This window comes from Thalassophryne amazonica, chromosome 20 (genome assembly GCF_902500255.1).
Source record: "Thalassophryne amazonica chromosome 20, fThaAma1.1, whole genome shotgun sequence".
Taxonomy (NCBI): Eukaryota; Metazoa; Chordata; class Actinopteri; order Batrachoidiformes; family Batrachoididae; genus Thalassophryne; species Thalassophryne amazonica.
The window spans coordinates 38,526,402-38,546,924 of NC_047122.1; the positions used below are offsets into that span (position 1 = coordinate 38,526,402).

General features: G+C 39.0%; 2 protein-coding genes across 2 annotated transcripts; both read right to left on the bottom strand.

The window, feature by feature from the left end:
* On the bottom strand, positions 1–10,119 carry mrpl9 (mitochondrial ribosomal protein L9). Its single transcript, XM_034161326.1, has 7 exons — positions 9,875–10,119; positions 2,919–3,078; positions 2,470–2,594; positions 2,333–2,386; positions 2,144–2,245; positions 1,938–2,021; positions 1–339 (listed from the first exon to the last, which is right to left on the bottom strand). The coding sequence occupies exons 1-7, from the start codon at positions 9,938–9,940 to the stop codon at positions 151–153; spliced, it is 780 nt and encodes a 259-aa protein (XP_034017217.1). The 5' UTR covers positions 9,941–10,119; the 3' UTR covers positions 1–150.
* A 1,530-nt stretch (positions 10,120–11,649) lies between these two features.
* On the bottom strand, positions 11,650–18,800 carry LOC117502273 (transmembrane protein 272-like). Its single transcript, XM_034161324.1, has 5 exons — positions 18,461–18,800; positions 15,342–15,384; positions 15,211–15,261; positions 14,922–15,113; positions 11,650–12,544 (listed from the first exon to the last, which is right to left on the bottom strand). The coding sequence occupies exons 2-5, from the start codon at positions 15,382–15,384 to the stop codon at positions 12,315–12,317; spliced, it is 516 nt and encodes a 171-aa protein (XP_034017215.1). The 5' UTR covers positions 18,461–18,800; the 3' UTR covers positions 11,650–12,314.
* Positions 18,801–20,523: the final 1,723 nt, after the last annotated feature.

The window sequence follows — 20,523 nt, forward strand, 5'->3', positions numbered from 1 at the left end:
TTTATAGTTCAGGAACAACTTTTTATTTGTTGATGTATGACGTTTTACAAGCATTAGAATTCAGTCCTTTAATTCTTTTTCAGGTCGTCACCTGGTGGCACTGTGCTCTGAATAGTCTGTGGACTAGTTTCATTTTCCTCAGCAGAAATTTCACTCTGAGCGTCTTTGCGAACTTTTGCGTCCTGTGTCATCGGTGACAGCAGTTTCAACTAGATCAACTGAAGTGTCTGCAGCAGCCAGTTCTTCCCTTTGTGATTCCAGTAGCCACTGATAACTCGCACTTGGACGTTCATATGGTAATAGCAACATGGGAACTTGTACAGTGTCTATTCCATTAACCTGTAAGATAAGGAAATTTAATATCCTGATATTTAGGAGAACAGCAAACAAAACAGCTTCTTGTGTGCTTAATCAAATTCATGTTCCAATTTATTCAGATATGAAAAAATACTCCTGGCTTTTAAAAAAAAAATTGGTAATTTAGCAAATGTCAAACCAACATGTATGACTGTTGAATGTGCAAGAATATACGAGGTCTGTGATTAAAAAAAGCAGTCCTTTTTATTTTTTCAAAAAATAAATGGATTTGATTCATGTTTTTACGTCAGACAAGCTTGAACCCTCGTGCGCATGCGTGAGACTTTTCACGCATGTCGGTGACGTCATTCGCCTGTGGGCAGGCCTTGAGTGAGGAGTGCTCCACCCCGCCCGTCGGAATCTCTTTGTCTGAACAGCCGCTGCGGACGGCGTGCGTTGCTTTATCAATATTTTTTCTGGACCTGTGAGGGATATCCAAGTGGACACTATTCGAGAAATTAAGCTGGTTTTCGGTGAAAAGTTTAACCGCTGATGAGAGATTATGGGGTGTTTCTGTTGCTGTAAGGACTTCCCACAGAGCGGGACGTCGTGCAGCGCTTCCAGGCACCGTCGTCAGCCTGTTTCGACCTGAAAACATTCTAATTTAAGGCTTAATTCACCCAGGACGTCGTGAGAGAACAGAGAAGATTCAGAAGAGGCCGGCATGAGGAGTTTATGCGGACATTCCACTGTTTAAGGACATTTTGTAATGAAAGACGTGCGCGCAAATTCGCCGAGTCGTTTCCGTGACGCCTCGGCGAATCTGTGTGCGCTGCGACAGGAAAAACACCTCCGTGTTGAAAACATTTGTAAAATTCAGGCAGCTTTTGATGGCTTTCAACAAGTGAGTAACTGAGAAATTGTTTAATAGCTTGGGCATGTTCCAACTTGCCCATTAAGGTTTCCAACGGAGGTGTTTTTCCTGTGACCCCCCCACGGTCGGGTCCGGCCCGACATGCGACTCTGCCCGCACGTTCTTTCACTACAAAATGTCCGTTAACAATGGAATGTCAGAATAAACTCCTCATGCCGACTTCTTCTGAAAGTTCTCTGACGACTTACTGGGTCAACAGAGCCTGAAATGTGGAAGTTTTCAACGCTGCTGCCTCGAAGCGCAGATCACCGTCAGGCGCCGTGGGCCGTCCTTAAAGCGACACTACCAGACCAAAATCTCTCAGCCGTTAAAATTTTTACCGAAAACCAGCTGAATTTTGAAAAAAATTTTATCAAACAAAGCAGCAGTCTGAGCCATTCCTAAACAATGAAAAAACAACGAGAGGGTGGGCCACTGCTCACTCAAAGACTGCCCACAGGCGAATGATGTAACCGACAGGCGTGAAAAAACTCTCGCATGCCCACGAGGGTTGTAATCACACGTGATTCAAATCCATATGGTTTTTGAAAAAAATAATAAGGTCCGTTACTTTTATCACAGACCTCATATATATATATATATATTTTTTTTAAGCATTTAAACTCTACTAGTTACTAGTTCACCAAGAAGCTATGTACAGCTTGTACCAGCTTGGGTGCAAATATTTAAAAATTAATTTATGCACATGATGTACAGTTCAGCTTACCGTGATCTCACACCAGTACTCTCCTACATCCTTGATTGGCTCATCTGGAAGTGTGAGTGCGTGAGGTGGCACAACAAGGCCCAACTTAAAAAAAATAATATTGCAGGTTTTAGAAGATGCCCTTAATGTAAAACAATGTTTCTAAACTGCTCTCTTACACTAATGTGTATAAAGTGGATTTCTATTTTTTTTAAACCTACACATACCTGTTTTAGAAGCTGTCTGCAAACAATCTCTTTTGTGAAATCGCATTTATCATAGGGAAGCATTTGAATCACCAACTTGGCCTCTTTAATGAACTCTATTGTCTGTAGAAGAAAAAAAATGAAATCCCCTTCTTTAGAACACTTTCTTCTGTTTGCTTGAGTAAAAATGAGATTTAAATGTGAACTCACCAACTGTCCAGTGCGAGTTTGGATTCGTTCCCCTGGTCCCCCCTCACGCAAAAGCTGTGTGGAAAGAGATGACAATGAGCTCGACAGCAGCATCTGACTTTTGTTGAAAGAGATGAGAACTGGTCAGCAATACGTACTCTCAACTCCTCAGCAAACATGTGTTTGTTCTCTGGTGACGGATACACTGCCAGGCCTTGGGGCAGCAGCTTATTTCGGCCGATAGACTTCTTCACAAAGACGGTGTCTCCTCGGCCACCGAGCCCTGTCGGAAATGACAACGAACGAAAGAAATCCCAATGTGAATTAATGTGATTATGTAATTGTAAAATGTTGCATTGTAAATAAGTTCACATATTCTGCAGATCTGCTCTAGTCTGCATATGGTGCAGTACTATACTGCAATATTATTCCCATTGTATACTGTGCTCTATGCATATTTATTGCATCTTATAACTAGAGAAAAGGAATTAAGACCATATACATTTACCATATTACAGTGTTTCATACAGTAATGACAACATAACCATCGTCAAATCTTGCAACCCTAGAATAAAGTCAGATATAAAGGTGGGAGATCTACACTCACTGGGTACTGTCTGAGTGAGGAGGAGTTCCATCTTCGGCGTGGGATAGTGTTTGGAGTCATAAACCAGCTTGTAGATTTTGTGTCTTCGAGGGTGCAGCTTTGGAGGTTTGCCGATTTTGGACAATGGTACCTTCCAACAGCGCTCCACCACAATGGAGTTCTGTGAAAACATCGAGTTGCCAAAATCTACTGTACCTTTTACAGAAACCTTCACTTGATGTAAATGGTCCAGAGCACCTTTAAAAATCATGCAATGCGGGTTTTTTAAAATCAATTTTCAAGCATTGTTAGCCTACATCTATCTATATACAGTGGCTAGAACAAGTTTGTGAACATTTGAGCTACATGTCTGAACACTGGAATGACAAATTAAAAAAGACTTCTGTATATAAAAATTTCTAATAATGATGTCCATTGAACTTAGTGAAAAATAATCTCTACAATGTGACATATGAAATAAAAGTATAAGCCAAAATGATGGGTTGCATGGCACACTTAAGTGTACCCCAGTAAATCACTAATTTTACAGCTAGTTTTCTTCAGACAATTTAGGAGATGGATACATGCACTTTCTCAAATGACTGAATGTCTTAGACTTAATTTACAGCAATTATTAAGAAATACAAAACATGGTGGGATCTGGTGGCGTAATGGTTTGCACGTTGGATTGGGATGCTAGCGATCTGGGTTCACTTCCTGATTGCAGTCATGCTCCCAACGGGTACCCTCAACAATAGCGCTGGGGAGGAGTGACAGACACGTGCCGTGGGCCCTTCTGGAAACAAACTTTGGGCTTTCGTTGGCTACCCATGTTAAATAAGAACCTCTACCTCTATTATATAGTAGATCTGTCTGGAGGATAGTGGGGCAGCATAGCAAAACAATTGATTTTGTGATAAAAGCACAGAATTTGGCAAACACATTCTAAATTAACTAATGATTATTTTCACATATGGAGCCATCCTGAAGCTGACCTCTAATGAGCTGCAGGGGTCAAAATAAGAAACAAAAAATCCTCCAATCATGTTAAAAATTATACCACATTATTTGTCTGATCATAATGATCCCAAAAAGGTATAGTTTGGACTATCTATGACTGAAAGTTCTGGAGTTATGGGGTAAAAACGGGAAAAATGGTAAGAAAGATCAGTTTCAGTTTGTACAGGGGTCAAAAGTTAAAGTTGCTCCAATTTTGGTAAAAACTGATGCAAATTAGTGGCTGAAATAAAAGGATTAATAAATGGAATAGTTTTGACTGTGCTGAATGCTTGGTCTGCAAAGTAAAGGTCAAACAAGGTCGACATCCATTGGATTCTACGATCAATCAATCAATCAATTTTTTTATATAGCGCCAAATCACAACAAACAGTTGCCCCAAGGCGCTTTATATTGTAAGGCAAGGCCATACAATAATGATGTAAAACCCCAACGGTCAAAACGACCCCCTGTGAGCAAGCACTTGGCTACAGTGGGAAGGAAAAACTCCCTTTTAACAGGAAGAAACCTCCAGCAGAACCAGGCTCAGGGAGGGGCAGTCTTCTGCTGGGACTGGTTGGGGCTGAGGGAGAGAACCAGGAAAAAGACATGCTGTGGAGGGGAGCAGAGATCGATCACTAATGATTAAATGCAGAGTGGTGCATACAGAGCAAAAAGAGAAAGAAACAGTGCATCATGGGAACCCCCCAGCAGTCTACGTCTATAGCAGCATAACTAAGGGATGGTTCAGGGTCACCTGATCCAGCCCTAACTATAAGCTTTAGCAAAAAGGAAAGTTTTAAGCCTAATCTTAAAAGTAGAGAGGGTGTCTGTCTCCCTGATCTGAATTGGGAGCTGGTTCCACAGGAAAGGAGCCTGAAAGCTGAAGGCTCTGCCTCCCATTCTACTCCTACAAACACCAGGAACTACAAGCAAGCCTGCAGTCTGAGAGCGAAGCGCTCTATTGGGATGATATGGTACTACGAGGTCCCTAAGATAAGATGGGACCTGATTATTCAAAACCTTATAAGTAAGAAGAAGAATTTTAAATAATATTCTAGAATTAACAGGAAGCCAATGAAGAGAGGCCAATATGGGTGAGATATGCTCTCTCCTTCTAGTCCCCGTCAGTACTCTAGCTGCAGCATTTTGAATTAACTGAAGGCTTTTTAGGGAACTTTTAGGACAACCTGATAATAATGAATTACAATAGTCCAGCCTAGAGGAAATAAATGCATGAATTAGTTTTTCAGCATCACTCTGAGACAAGACCTTTCTGATTTTAGAGATATTGCGTAAATGCAAAAAAGCAGTCCTACATATTTGTTTAATATGCGCTTTGAATGACATATCCTGATCAAAAATGACTCCAAGATTTCTCACAGTATTACTAGAGGTCAGGGTAATGCCATCCAGAGTAAGGATCTGGTTAGACACCATGTTTCTAAGATTTGTGGGGCCAAGTACAATAACTTCAGTTTTATCTGAGTTTAAAAGCAGGAAATTAGAGGTCATCCATGTCTTTATGTCTGTAAGACAATCCTGCAGTTTAGCTAATTGGTGTGTGTCCTCTGGCTTCATGGATAGATAAAGCTGGGTATCATCTGCGTAACAATGAAAATTTAAGCAATACCGTCTAATAATACTGCCTAAGGGAAGCATATATAAAGTGAATAAAATTGGTCCTAGCACAGAACCTTGTGGAACTCCATAATTAACTTTAGTCTGTGAAGAAGATTCCCCATTTACATGAACAAATTGTAATCTATTAGACAAATATGATTCAAACCACCGCAGCGCAGTGCCTTTAATACCTATGGCATGCTCTAATCTCTGTAATAAAATTTTATGGTCAACAGTATCAAAAGCAGCACTGAGGTCTAACAGAACAAGCACAGAGATGAGTCCACTGTCCGAGGCCATAAGAAGATCATTTGTAACCTTCACTAATGCTGTTTCTGTACTATGATGAATTCTAAAACCTGACTGAAACTCTTCAAATAGACCATTCCTCTGCAGATGATCAGTTAGCTGTTTTACAACTACCCTTTCAAGAATTTTTGAGAGAAAAGGAAGGTTGGAGATTGGCCTATAATTAGCTAAGATAGCTAGGTCAAGTGATGGCTTTTTAAGTAATGGTTTAATTACTGCCACCTTAAAAGCCTGTGGTACATAGCCAACTAACAAAGATAGATTGATCATATCCAAGATCGAAGCATTAAACAATGGTAGGGCTTCCTTGAGCAGCCTGGTAGGAATGGGGTCTAATAAACATGTTGATGGTTTGGATGAAGTAACTAATGAAAATAACTCAGACAGAACAATCGGAGAGAAAGAGTCTAACCAAATACCGGCATCACTGAAAGCAGCCAAAGATAACGATACGTCTTTGGGATGGTTATGAGTAATTTTTTCTCTAATAGTTAAAATTTTGTTAGCAAAGAAAGTCATGAAATCATTACTAGTTAAAGTTAATGGAATACTCAGCTCAATAGAGCTCTGACTCTGTCAGCCTGGCTACAGTGCTGAAAAGAAACCTGGGGTTCTTATTTTCTTCAATTAGTGATGAATAGAAAGATGTCCTAGCTTTACGGAGGGCTTTTTTATAGAGCAACAGACTCTTTTTCCAGGCTAAGTGAAGATCTTCTAAATTAGTGAGACGCCATTTCCTCTCCAACTTACGGGTTATCTGCTTTAAGCTACGAGTTTGTGAGTTATACCACGGAGTCAGACACTTCTGATTTAAAGCTCTCTTTTTCAGAGGAGCTACAGCATCCAAAGTTGTCTTCAATGAGGATGTAAAACTATTGACGAGATACTCTATCTCCCTTACAGAGTTTAGGTAGCTACTCTGCACTGTGTTGTTATATGGCATTAGAGAACATAAAGAAGGAATCATATCCTTAAACCTAGTTACAGCGCTTTCTGAAAGACTTCTAGTGTAATGAAACTTATTCCCCACTGCTGGGTAGTCCATCAGAGTAAATGTAAATGTTATTAAGAAATGATCAGACAAAAGGGAGTTTTCAGGGAATACTGTTAAGTCTTCTATTTCCATACCATAAGTCAGAACAAGATCTAAGATATGATTAAAGTGGTGGGTGGACTCATTTACTTTTTGAGCAAAGCCAATAGAGTCTAATAATAGATTAAATGCAGTGTTGAGGCTGTCATTCTCAGCATCTGTGTGGATGTTAAAATCGCCCACTATAATTATCTTATCTGAGCTAAGCACTAAGTCAGACAAAAGGTCTGAAAATACGATGACATATGTTACCCCGTAACATAACTAAGCATGACAGATGGTGAAAACTACTCATTTTAAAATGCTATTAACTCAACCAATAATTTGCATCTTTTTTTTTCTTTACCAAAATTGGAGCAACTTTAACTTTTGACCCCTGTACAAACTGAAACTGACCACTGTCACCATTTTTGCTGTTTTTATCCCATAACTCCATGGAATTCAGTCATAGATAGTCCAAACTATACCTTTTTGGAATAGTTATGATCAGACAAATAATGTGGTATAGTGTTCAACATGACTGCAGCATTTTTTAAATTTTGACCCCTGTGTAATTCTTTATTGACCCCTGTAGCTCATTAGAGGTCAGCTCCAGGATGGCTCCATATCTGAAAATAAACAATTTAGAATGTGTGCCAAATTCCATGCTTTTATCACAAATTCAACATTTTTTTATTGAAATTTTACCTAAGCTGCAACACGAGGAAGCAGTTCTTAAAAAGTGACTGATGGCAAGGAGGGGGCTTTTGAGGAAAGCCACCAAGATACCAAGGCATCCCTCAAGAAGTAATAGTATTTTGTTACTATGTTTGGGGAAACTGTCTAACTTTTGCATCACCATTTGTATAGCTCTGCAGTGGAATGAGCATATGGGGCCATTATTGTAGCAGAAGTATTTGCAAATGTGTATTTCACCCCCAAATGTGTAACCAGATCCACAAATGTGTATTTTGATCCACAAATGTGTAAAAGATGTGTGTGTGTGTGTGTAACCAGATCCACAAATGTGTATTTTGATCCACAAATGTGTAAAAGATGTGTGTGTGTGTGTAACCAGATCCACAAATGTGTATTTTGATCCACAAATGTGTAAAAGATGTGTGTGTGTGTGTGTGTAACCAGATCCACAGATGTGTAATCACATCCACAAATGTGTAAAAAAATAAAAATAAAATTAAAAAAAAGTGTTTAGTCAGATCCACAAATGTGTTAAAAAAAATTCTGTGTGTGTAACCGCATGTCAGTGAAAATGGGGCCACTCAATTCGATGTGTTCTTACACATGACTTTTGCTACACTTCTGCCACAGAAGATCCACAAATGTGTGCAACAATTTGTACTTGTGTGGAGACTAATCACCAAGGGGCGAAAGCACCAATGAGATCAGTCACCGCTACAGTTTTAAACCTGGTCAGGCCCTTGAAGAGCATCTTTGCAGGCATGTTTCGTTCTTTGTTTTTCCTGTGTTTCGGAGACCAGAACATGAATGGATCTTCTTGCGTCTTAATTTGAATGAACAAGAATAAAAATTATAATAAGAAAATGTTGACGGGTCCTTTCAGCCGGCTGCACGCCAGCTGCAAGATCCATGGAATTCACAAACAATGGAGGACATCTCATTTTGGTGAAAAACGCTTTTTATCTTGTAGAATGTTTGGAAAGAGGTGTCATTTGATTTAAAAGGCGATTTGCTTTGAAGTTATTAATTCCAGAAGAACTCCCGGCCAGACGCTTTTCAGTATGGGGCCCCGTGCCCCTTCCTGGAGGAATTTCATTTATCCTGGAACACCTTAAGGCAGGGGTAGGCAACCTGTTCCAGAAAGAGCCATGAGGGTGCAGGTTTTCTTTGCAGCCACTGACTCCACCAGGTGATTTCACTGATTAACTGATTCCATCTGCTTAAAGTGATATTAATCAGTAAAATCACCTGGTGGAGTCAGTGGCTGCAAAGAAAACCTGAACCCTCATGGCTCTTTCTGGAACAGGTTGCCTACCCCTGCCTTAAAGGAAAATCCACACTGTGTGCGATCGCAGTGTGCTATCATCAACTAATCTTAGCCCACTTCTCACCCCCCCCCCCCCCCCAGACTTCCAGCTCTCATAATTATGAGTACAGAATTTTTTTTTTTTTTAGCCCATGAATGCAATGCTCTTCCGTAGGATAAAGTTATATATGCGTTAACATCTTCTTATTATTACCATTTTTTATTCTTATGTTTATTTAAATTAAAAGATGCAAGAAGATCCATTCATGTTCCTGGCCTCCAAAAAACAGTAAAAACAAAAACTGAAACACGCCCTCAAAGATGTTCTTCAAGGGCCCGACCTGTGTTAAAACGGTAGCGGTGGATTGTGTGTAAGAACACATCCAACTGAGTAGCCCAATTTTCAGACGTGTGTCTGTTACACACGCACAGTTTTTTTTTAACCCACATTTGTTGAACTGGTTACACACACGATTTTTTTTTAACACATTTGTGGATCGAAATACACATTTGCGGATCAAAATACACATTTGCAAATACTTTTGCTACAATAATGACCCCATACGAGAGAAGGATTTCCATACAACCAATCTGGTCTTGCATTTTACATGTACCTTCTGACTAACTAGTTCAACTCTTTCAGAAAATCTTTCATACTACTTCAAAAAGCTGTAAAACGGGTGACTTGAAGATGTTTTGGTTTTTGAACAAACTTCTGTACAAGAACAGTAATTATAAGGTTATATTTTATGCGACTGTTGCTTTTTAAAACAAATATTTGCGCATTAACGGTTGGGTTTTCTGATTACTGAAAGACTTCGTTGATTCAATACGGGAAATGACTTTCACAATATGTCTCTGATCCAAAAAAGAAGCTACAATTAACAACAGCATAGTCATTTCTTATTTTCCTTACAATGGTATTCATTATCTTAATCTGACAATGAAAGCAGTATATTATTTCTCACTGACCTGTGGGGCAGTCACAGAGAAACAGCGGCTAACGCACTGAACGACACGACGGCCCGAACGCCACATAATCAGTCAGCAGCTGAAACACTCAGTGATTAAAGTCACTCAAATCAATAACGATTAAAATAATCTCCGTGTCGACAACACAAACGTTCACTTATTTCTCAACGCAATTAGCACACATGGACGTAAACCAGGCTAAGCTAACACTGCTAACAAAAAAGACCCCGGTGCTTGAAATAGGAGTCCGACACACGCCTGACAAAAAAAAAAAAAAGTCGATTTATTCACCACAGACACTCAAAAACGAATTTCATGCCGCGTTCAAGACATGTCAAGTTGGAAATTTCGTAAAGAAAATGATTTGAGCGTATGTTTTGGTGAGTAATTTTACAAATCATTTACTTTTGTCTATTTGTCGAAATACATTCATCTAATGTGTTTTCCAGCAAAAAAGCTACATCCATATTATTTTGAGTTTCATCGACACTGGGTTTTGCGAGTTTCGTCATGAGCGCAGCATCACTCAAGAGATCAGTATTTCTGACGTTTTATATCACAATACTAATTTCAAAAGGCAATATGATTCGATACGAGTATTATGACGCGATACTCATAATACGAGTATTGCGATCCTCAATGTGTTTCACCCCTCGTGGTGAGCCCAAGTTCCAAATGATGCGGTGAGAGTGTGCATTAATAATTTTAATGATGTGCTCCAGTATACACATTTTAATCAATAATAAAAAAAAAGTGATTTATAAGAGTAACTTCACTAAACTGTTACTATTTTTAGTTGTGTTATACTTGACCTAAACTCATAAAAAGAGATGTGTGTCCATCCTGAATGTGTTTTTGAATATTTTTCACGCTGCATGGCGTCACATGGCGAAAAGTGGTTTGGGTGTCTTTCAGTTTAATAAAATACACATATCATCAAGAAAGGGTGCATTAGTTATTCAGGGTAATACAGAATTTTCATCGATCAATTACTTGCATCTGCAGGTGTTTGTGCAGCATGTGTGTAGTAGATCTTTGTGATGTCCTAAAGCCAGTTCTTGAAATTCCATGAAAATGTACCTTCACTTTCCCAAAATCGACATATGCAATATTGAAACAGAAAAATCAAATGTTTTATAGTTTTATTCACATTTATGATGCATCTAAAATAACAGATCACAGAGCACAAAAATCTTATTCCAGATGCAAATGTAACTGCTGATTTTTTTTAAAAACCAACAACTAGAGCATCACACTTGTAGAATGCAAACCTCTGCCAACAGTTTCCAGTTCCACAAATTTTTACCTTGGAAAAAATTTTCAAGGTCAAAGTTCTGTTAGAAGTGGCTTTTCATACGCTAAAATATAATAAAAATATAGATCAAAAGGGAGTTTCAGTGTTAAAATCAAATATCTGCTAAATCTGCAATACAGATCAGATGTGCATAAAACTTAGTCTATTCATTGAGAGCGCCAGTTTGCACCTCATTGTCACAAATGAGAGTGATTGAGGCACTTTTGATTGAGATATAATGCAAAATGTTCACCGGATGGGCTTTTCATTATTAAATTCAGTGTCCACAAAATCCACAATCCGGATCAGATCCAGATCAAACTTTGTAAGGCAATAGTGAGTGCCAGTCTGCACCCCACTTTCAAATATGACAGTGATTGGGGCATGTTTGATTAAGATATAATGTAAAATATATATTAAATGGGGTCTTCAATGTTAAATTTAAATGGCAATAAAATCTGTAATCTGGATTAGATTCGGATCAAACTTTTTCAGTCAATAAAGGATGCCATCCTACATAATGCCCTCAAATATGAAAGTTGATGTTTTTTGACAGTTATGAATTTTTGAAAATTTGTTCAGTGTTAAACACAGGGATTTTTTCCAATCTTTGCATGAATTTTACTGACTTAGCCCTTTGACCTATGACCTTGAAAATTGAATCAGTTCTTGCCTATCAGGATATAAATCTTCAGTAAAAATTTCATAACAATATATGAAAAATTGTGGGCTCCAGACTGTTCAAAACAAACAAACAAACAGGGGCAAAAACATCCTCTTCTAACATCATTGGCAGAGGTAATTATTTACAGGAGAAGTGCCTTTTCCACTCAAACAGATTCAAAGGTCAACAGTTACATCTTTTTTCCGGAATTAACCAAGTTTCATAAAGCTGTTGCAAGCAAAGCAACAGGAAGACAACAGGAAACAAGTAAATGTTGAAAGAACTTTTAACATTCTTTCATTTGCCTCAGATACAAACATTATATCTAATGTACAACCGCACAATTAACAAATAAACTACAGCAGCAAATGCAGAATCTTAAAACTGGTCATTTTTTTTCTTGACTCTTAAACACACAGCTGAGGTGAATTCTTTAGTAACTTGAGTCAAACTGGAGTCAGCCATTGGGCATGTTGGGACAATCACACATTAGCTTGAAAGCTTGTTGCACCATAAAAGTTATTGCTCAGAGATGTCAATTTGCCGCTGCTAGTTAAACAGGTCAAGCATCCGCCACAGAGGCACACGAGGCCAAACATGACCCACTGCACGGTGGTGAGACCAAACGCAAAGTTGTACATAATCTGGTGGCAATACTGATCCGTATCCGGCAAGGAGCTGGGAGGATAGACTCTGTAAATCCAATATGAGCCTGCAAACATAGAAACAGGACAATAGTTAGACCTGAGAATACACAATGTCTTGGATTACACTTAACATTAAAGGACTCGTTTTATGCAAAAAACATTTTTTTAAAACCTACCTGGCAGATAAGCATCACTTTAAACCCAAACAAGTTAGAAGAACTCAGAAAAGTTTATGAACTAGAAAATAACAAGTCATCTCAGGTTAAATATTTGTAATTGCTGTTACAAATGTTTTGATTGCAGCTAAATTAAAAACGCTGATTAAAGCTCGAGTGTGCAGGTTCAGTGCCATTTAGTGGTGAGGTTGAATATTGCTTTACGCCGTCACCGGCCACAATTTTGTTTTCTTTCAAGTTTTTGCTTCTTTGACAACAGGACTTCATGCTCTCTAAGCCTTCTCTTGTGAGTAAGTATGATCCTCTACTTCACAAAAAAACTTAAACTTGTTAGCCTGCACTAGCAACTCATAGACAGTGTAGAGGGCCGCAACCACTGAGCCCTCTCTTTTTGTTCAGTCTTCCGGCCGTGCTGCATAATGTGAAAGGTGGCATAAGTATGCTCCTTATTTATGCACCTACATGGCGGCCTCCATGAGGGGGCCCACTCCCCCTGTACGTATGAAGAGGTCATTCTAGGTTCATGAAAACACACTGATTTCTCAGTGTAGGTAATTGTACACTGTTGAACAGGTGGTTATGAATGCTGTATTCAGTTTCTGTTAAAAAACACTCCTATATCCGACACAACGTTGCTTTAACTTCAGTATTTTCCATTGGTCCAACTGGAAATATTCAAGTTAATAGAAGTTAATAATTTAAAGTACAGAAACTCACTTTTCAAACAATAAAACAGAATTGCAGCTTCAATGTCAAGTAAAGTATCCGTCGTTGGAGTTGGACTTGAGCAAGTTGGTGTTTTGTGTCTTTTTCAAGGATGCTTTGACATACTGGAGTACTTGGGGATTGATGCAGAGCATTTTTAGTTTCAGAGGAATATGTAATAGAAGTTCATATTTGTACTACTGCTATACCAGGGTTTGCAACCCCTGCTCCTGGAGATCACCTGCCCTGCATGTTTTCCATATGTACCTGCTGCAACTAGTTGGTCAGGTCAGATGTTTCCTAGCTCTTTATTGGCTGAGCTCACACAATTTCAGGAGGGTTGAGGTAGGGATAGTTGGGGAAACATGCAGGGCGATCTCCAGGGGCAGGGTTGTTGATCATTGTTAAACAATTTAACAACGTACCCATGTGCCTGAAAGGGTGTAGGCAGAAGCAAAAGCTTATAAACGCCCATCCATGATACAAACTTACCTGACTGATACGAACTCATTTCACCTGCACACATGAGGCACCCCACCACCACCACACCCCCTTGCCTCCACCCTGCCGCTCCGCCCGAGCTCGCGGCTGCTGCACGGGACACTGCTGTGGCCCCCCACACTCACATTGTCTCAATTTGGATGACGGACTGTCTTAAAGTTTAGCGTACATAAACAATCAAATGTATAGTATGTATGGTTGTTATAATTCTGATGTGTGTCATTATTACGTTCAACTTGTAATAATTGTGGATTAATTGTATTTTTATCTGAGGTGACTGGGTGTGGAGAAATTTTGCTTGTAGTAATGACAGTATATCTATCTCTTTAATAAAAAAAAATGTGTACATATGTATATAAAAATATACATATACCCATGATAACAAATACAAATAGAAATTAATCACTGAAGTAAAATTTCAAAACACAAACATGCAAACAGCAATGCACCAAAACAAGACAAAATCGATAAACCTAATTCATCATGCTATATAACAAGTAATTAAATAATTTTTGTAGAGCCTTTCAAAGCCAACCAAGTTACCAAATGATTTAATGATTTCAGGACACTTATTCCAAATATTAACACCTTTAACAGAAACACAATGACTTTTTACAGTAGTTTGAATCTTTGATTTATCAAATAATAATGTTCCTCGCAAATTATAACTGGAGTCCCTCATTTTTAACAGATCCTGGACATGTTGAGGTAAAAGTTTTTTTTTGTTTTGTTTTGTTTTTTACTTTAAACATAATTTGTATTATGATGTAATCAATCAACTCCCAAAATGTTAAAATATGCAAACAGACAAATAATGGATTTGTTGGCTCACAGTATGGTTTATTACTAATAATTCTTACAGCTTTCTTTTCATCTCATCATCTCATTATCTATAGGTTACATACTTTAATAACTGTGATTGAAACACCTGAAGACATAAATTATATGAACTGACTGAAAATGGTATAATAGGACCACTTTAAAGTTTCTTGGACAGATAAAGACAAATAAAAAAAGTCATAGCACTGATTCAATGTGAGCCTGTTTCTGTGGTTTTTACCTGCAATGAACCAGCACCCCATGAACATGTTCAGGATGTTGACGAAGGCCCAGGCCACTGTAGAGCAAAATCCATCATCGCAGCAGCTCTTGCAACAGGTCAGCAAAATTGAGGAAACGCTCACCGCTCCCAACACTATCAGGTAGATGGGAATGTAGGACTCCACGGGACAGCGGGTCTGATTCAATGCCCCTATCGGTGCAAGTATAACATAACGGTGAATTAAACTGCTGAAAAACTAGAACAAATATCATAGAGAAACATAGATTATAAATTAAAGCAAGCCTACCCAATACAATGGACGCAGTCATGACCCCCAAACACAAAAGAATGAACAATACTGCATGGAGAAAGAGAGACAGTCAAAAATACAACAGAAAACCAAGACAAAAAAAATGTGATGAGAAAAATACTGCTCACCGCCTACTGTAATTCCTGCTATGCTTTTCAGTGTGGATGACATCTGTGAAGAGATGTTATTTGCCAAGTTTATTAATAAAGCACATTTTAAAGTAACAAGAACACCACAGCTTTTAAGCTACAGTGTGTAGGATATAGTGTCATCCAGTGGTGAGGTTGCAGATTGCATTATACTGTCACGGTTGCAATTTTGTTTTCCTTCTTTTTTCTTTTTTTGTGATGGGCAATAGGTATGCAATAGGTAATAAGTACAGTGGGGAAAATAAGTATTTGACCCCCTGTCAGTTTTGCAGGTTTTCCCACCTACAAAGAATGGAGAGGTCTGTAATTTTTATCATAGGAACACTTCAACTGTGAGAGACAGAATCTAAAAAAAAAAATCCAGAAAATCACATTGTATGATTTCTAAATAATTAATTTGCATTTTATTGCATAAATTAAGTATTTCACCCCCTACCAACCAGCAAGAATTCTGGCTCACACAGACCTGTTAATTTTTCTTTAAGAAGCCCTCTTATTCTGCACTCTTTACCTGTATTAATTGCACCTGTTTGAACTTGTTACCTGTATAAAAGACACCTGTTGACACAATCAATCACACTCCAACCTGTCCACCATAGTAAGACAAAAGAGCTGTCTAAGGACACCAGGGACAAAACTGTAGACCTGCACAAGGCTGGGATGGACTACAGAACAACAGGCAAACAGCTTGGTAGAAGACAGCAACTGTTATGATTATTTATTAAAAAATGGAAGAAACACAAGATGACTGTTAGTCTCCCTCGGTCTGGGATTCCATGCAAGATCTCACTTTGTGGGGTAAGGATGATTCTGAGAAAGCTCAGAACTACACAGGAGGACCTGGTCAATGACCTGAAGAGAGCTGGGACCACAGTCACACAGATTACATTAGTAACACATGATGCTGTCATGGTTTAAAATACTGCAGGGTAGCAAGGTCCCCCTGCTCAAGCCAGCACATGTCCAGGCCCGTTTGAAGTTCACCAGTGACAATCTGGATGATCCAGAGGAGGCATGTGAGAAGGTCATGTGGTCAGATGAGACCAGAATAGAGCTTTTTGGAATCAACTCCACTTACCATGTTTAGAGGATGAGAACAACCCCAGGAAAACCATCCCAACTGTGAAGCATAGGGGTGGAAACATCATACTGTGGGGGTGCTCTTCTGCAAAGGTGACAGGACGACTGCACCGTATTGAAGGGAGGATGGATGGGGTCATGTATTGCGAGATTATGGCAAACAACCTCCTTCCCTCAGTAAGAGCATTGAAGATGGGTCATGGCTGGGTCTTCCAGCATGACAATGACCACAAACACACAGCCAGGGCAACTAAGGAGGGGCTCCGAAAGAAGCATTTCAAGGTCCTGGAGTGGCCTGGCCAGTCTCCAGACCTGAACTCAATAGAAAATCTTTGGAGGGAGCTGAAACTCCAAACCTGAAAGATTTGGAGAAGACCTGTATGGAGAAGTGGACCAAAATCCCTGTTGCAGTGTGTGAAAACTTGGTCAAGAACTACAGGAAACGTCTGACCTCTGTAATGGCAGACAAATGTTTCTGTACCAATTGTTAAGCTCTATTTTTCTAGGGGGTCAAATACTTATTTTATGCAATAAAATGCAAATTAATTATTTAAAAATCATACAATGTGATTTACTGGATTTTTCTTTTTTTAGATTCTGTCTCTCAGTTGAAGTGTACCTACAATAAAAATTACAGACGTCTCCATTCTTTGTAGGTGGGAAAACCTGCAAAACTGACAGGGGGTCAAATACTTATTTTCCCCACTGTATGATCCTCCACAAACATGAGGGTTCTCAAACTTGTTAGCCTACACTAGCCTACAGGGCTCCTTCTAAGCTCATGAAAACAAACCAATTCATTATTCTAGGTATTTATACATTAATGAACAGATGTTGTGAATGCTAGTGTATGTTCCATTTCTGCTAATAAATACCCCTAAATCCTTCACAATGTAGCTTCAAAAACAAATAAAACGGGGACATAAATTCAATGTAAATATCTAAAAAGGAGAACTGTAGGAGCTCTCAGCAAAGCGTACACCTTAAACAAGGTGCATCAGTGCCTTCAATCACGTAGCACATATTTGAACCTTTAGAGAGCATATATGATTTTTTTAAGATTCTTACATTATTTCATGGGCAGCACAGTGGATTAATGGTTAGCACTGTTACCTCGCAGCAAGAAGGTCATGGGTTCAATTCCTAACTGCCTTTCCATGTGGAGTTTGCATGTTCTGTCCTCCGGGTGCTCCGGCTTCCTCCCACATCCAAAGACATGCAGATTAGGTGAATTGGAAACATTAAATTGTGCATGAGGGTGTGAATGTGTTTGTCTATACGTCCTGTCCAGGGTGTGTCATGCTTTATGACTGTTGGGATAGGCTCCAGTCCTACGTGATCCCTAATTGAGTAAGTGGGTATAGAAAATGGATGGACAGACATTATTTCATTAATAATTAATAAAACGATGAAACATGCCTAATGCCAGAAAGCCAACACTTTGCAATTACATTTTAACCTACAGTATTTAACACTAAGGTTTATTCTAAATCCATGAGAAGCACAGATTGCCACAGTCAGAGGCTAACTGAGGCATGTATAAACAAAATAGGAGTGGAACCAAGGACAGACCTTTGAGGAACCCCAACAGTGATTGACTGTGACACAAATATTCCTTAAGACAGTATGTAATGATTGCCAGCAGACTGCATTTATACTTTGATCCACATGATTAAAGCTACAGTTTGTTTTAAAGATGAAAGAACAGCAGATTCCCAGAGTCAGAAGTTCATCAACTGATCACACACCTTTAAAAGTGCTGTGCACTGAAATAGCACTTGAAGTTTTCAAAAATGGCACCTTTCCACCCAAAATCATTTTGCAAAACAGTTTCTGCCCAAATTTGTATTTCTTTCATTTTTAGTGGATGGAAAATGTGGCAAACAAAAGCTGAAGCAAAAAGTTTCTGTTTCAATGAAAGTTTGGAGGCGAGGCTTCACAGCACATTCACATGGAGATAAGAGAAAGCCAATAATCCCTAATCATGCCTTAGAGTTGTTGCAGTGATAATACCTCACCTGTCCTGCTCGGAGATTACCGGTCTCGTCCTTGTAGCTCTGTGCGTTTCCACTGTGGGTCTTCCACACAAAAACTGTCTTTTTGCCGTTGTGACAGGATATTAAGACACGTTAGTTCACGTCAAAGCATTTCAACAAGTGTTTCTCAATATCCTGTCTATGTTTAACCAACAGGAACTGAAGATAAACTTCAGTTTCTATCTGACAAAAGTCAGATTTATTACAAATACAAATTTATTAGGTTTTCTGAAATGCCAAATTGTCCCAGTGGTCATAATAATTATATCCAGCTAGGATTTCAAGGGTAACAGAGAGGTTGTTTTAAAACCTGTGATGGTGCATTTACAGATGGTTCAATTCCAGCAAAATCCATTTTCATATCATATTCATAGAGAATAACGATGTACATATGGTAATATTTAGTTTGGAATTTCTTTTTTTTTTAACTTTAGGTTTTTATTTAACAGAGTGGTAATCAGGATGTAAGATATGAAATTATAAGGCATATTTTAGTTACCAAAGTAGAATGGCACTCTGTAGGGTGCATATATCTGCCAAGGCCCCACAAACCCCTTTGATTTATGCCCCAAACAGAATTCCACTGCTTAATCAATTCTAGTGGACCAGTCCTGTCTGAAAATACATTTTTGTTGACCAAATCAGGATCATGAGCTGGATGTGGGCCAACATGATGATGACCTTGATCCTTTACCTTTTTTTTTTTCTTGCTGCTTACCTGTGATCCTGGTCTTTGATCCTCTTTGCTGACCTGAGCTTTGAGTTTGACTGCTCATCTTTGATCAACATTGCTGAAATTAAATTCTGATGACTGTCCCTTTAATCTACACATTAATATCAATCTGGACAAAAAATGTATGGGTTTTTCTTTTTTCTTTTTTAAATCATGCTAACAAATAAGCACATGGGGAAAAACTTTACCTCCTTGGTGAAGGCTTGATTAATATTCAATATTTAAAAATGACCAAACTCTGATTTTGATGGAGGAGAGTGCTTATGTGTTTCATAGTAAATTACTTCTCATAAACTATTATCTGTCTGATGCAATTTTACATATGTCTCACAGAGAAACCAGCATGTGGTTAGCACTGTTGCCTCACAGCGAGAAGTTCATGTGATTGATTCCCACCTGTGGCCTTTCTGCATGGAGTTTACATGTTCTCCCCCTGTTTGCGTGGCTTCCTCTCAAGACATGCAGGTTAGGTGCATTGGAAACTTTAAATTGTCCGTAGGTGTGTTTCTTCGTCTATTACGTGGCCCTGCTACAGACTGGCGTCCTGTCAACGGTGTACCCTACCTCCTGCCCTATGACTGCTGGGATAGGCTCCAGCCCCCCCTCATCCCAAGCTTGGATAAGTGGTTGAAGATGAGTGTGTGTGTCACAGCCTGTGGCAATTGATCCAGAACAGAATGACATTCACAATGCATCACAGGTAAAGGAGTTCACAGACAGTACTGGGGGCGGAGAGGACAACAATGAGTCAACATGGAGGCTTACTCAGCAAACACTATGGAAGTGTGATGTGATGTAATAACTTGATGTAGCTTGAGGGGAGAAAATTTAAGTGATGAGAATTCTTTTGGTGGGGAGTTAGGGCTCGACGTGACATGATCTTCTGCACGCAGTCTTCTGCGTTGAGACGGAGCATGCCGAATGGACACTTCAGGAAGAGTGAAAATTTAAAAAGATACGTAGCATCGTAAAGACTTGACTTGATACAAAGTGGAAATTGGATGTGTGAATCCTGAGCATGATGGATGACTTGACTCTTAGGTGGACGGGTAGCTTGACTGATTTGGAGTGAAGACGGGGCAAGGCAGAGTGTGTAGACTTCAATTTGAGAAATAAAAGAGCTTGAAATGCCTTAAAAGGCAATACAACAAGAAACTGATCTCAATGTGACATAACACACATGGAAACAGACAAAACCATAAAACAAGGAGCTCAAATACTGTATAACGACAGTCAACGAGAGACAGGTGTGATTATAAACAGCAAACAGGTGTGTGAAGACAGACAAGAGACTAAAGATGTTGCACACAGG

Excerpts from the sequence above, each read along its gene's own strand:
- LOC117502273 (XM_034161324.1), bottom strand. The coding sequence starts at position 15,384 with ATGTCATCCACACTGAAAAGCATAGCAGGAATTACAGTAGGCG. Across the intron at positions 15,262-15,341 it reads AGCAGGAATTACAGTAGGCG|TATTGTTCATTCTTTTGTGT; the intron begins GTGAGCAGTATT and ends TTCTCCATGCAG. Across the intron at positions 15,114-15,210 it reads GACTGCGTCCATTGTATTGG|GGGCATTGAATCAGACCCGC; the intron begins GTAGGCTTGCTT and ends TTGCACCGATAG.
- mrpl9 (XM_034161326.1), bottom strand. The coding sequence starts at position 9,940 with ATGTGGCGTTCGGGCCGTCGTGTCGTTCAGTGCGTTAGCCGCTGTTTC. Across the intron at positions 2,595-2,918 it reads CCTCACTCAGACAGTACCCA|GGCTCGGTGGCCGAGGAGAC; the intron begins GTGAGTGTAGAT and ends CATTTCCGACAG. Across the intron at positions 340-1,937 it reads AGTACTGGTGTGAGATCACG|GTTAATGGAATAGACACTGT; the intron begins GTAAGCTGAACT and ends CTTATCTTACAG.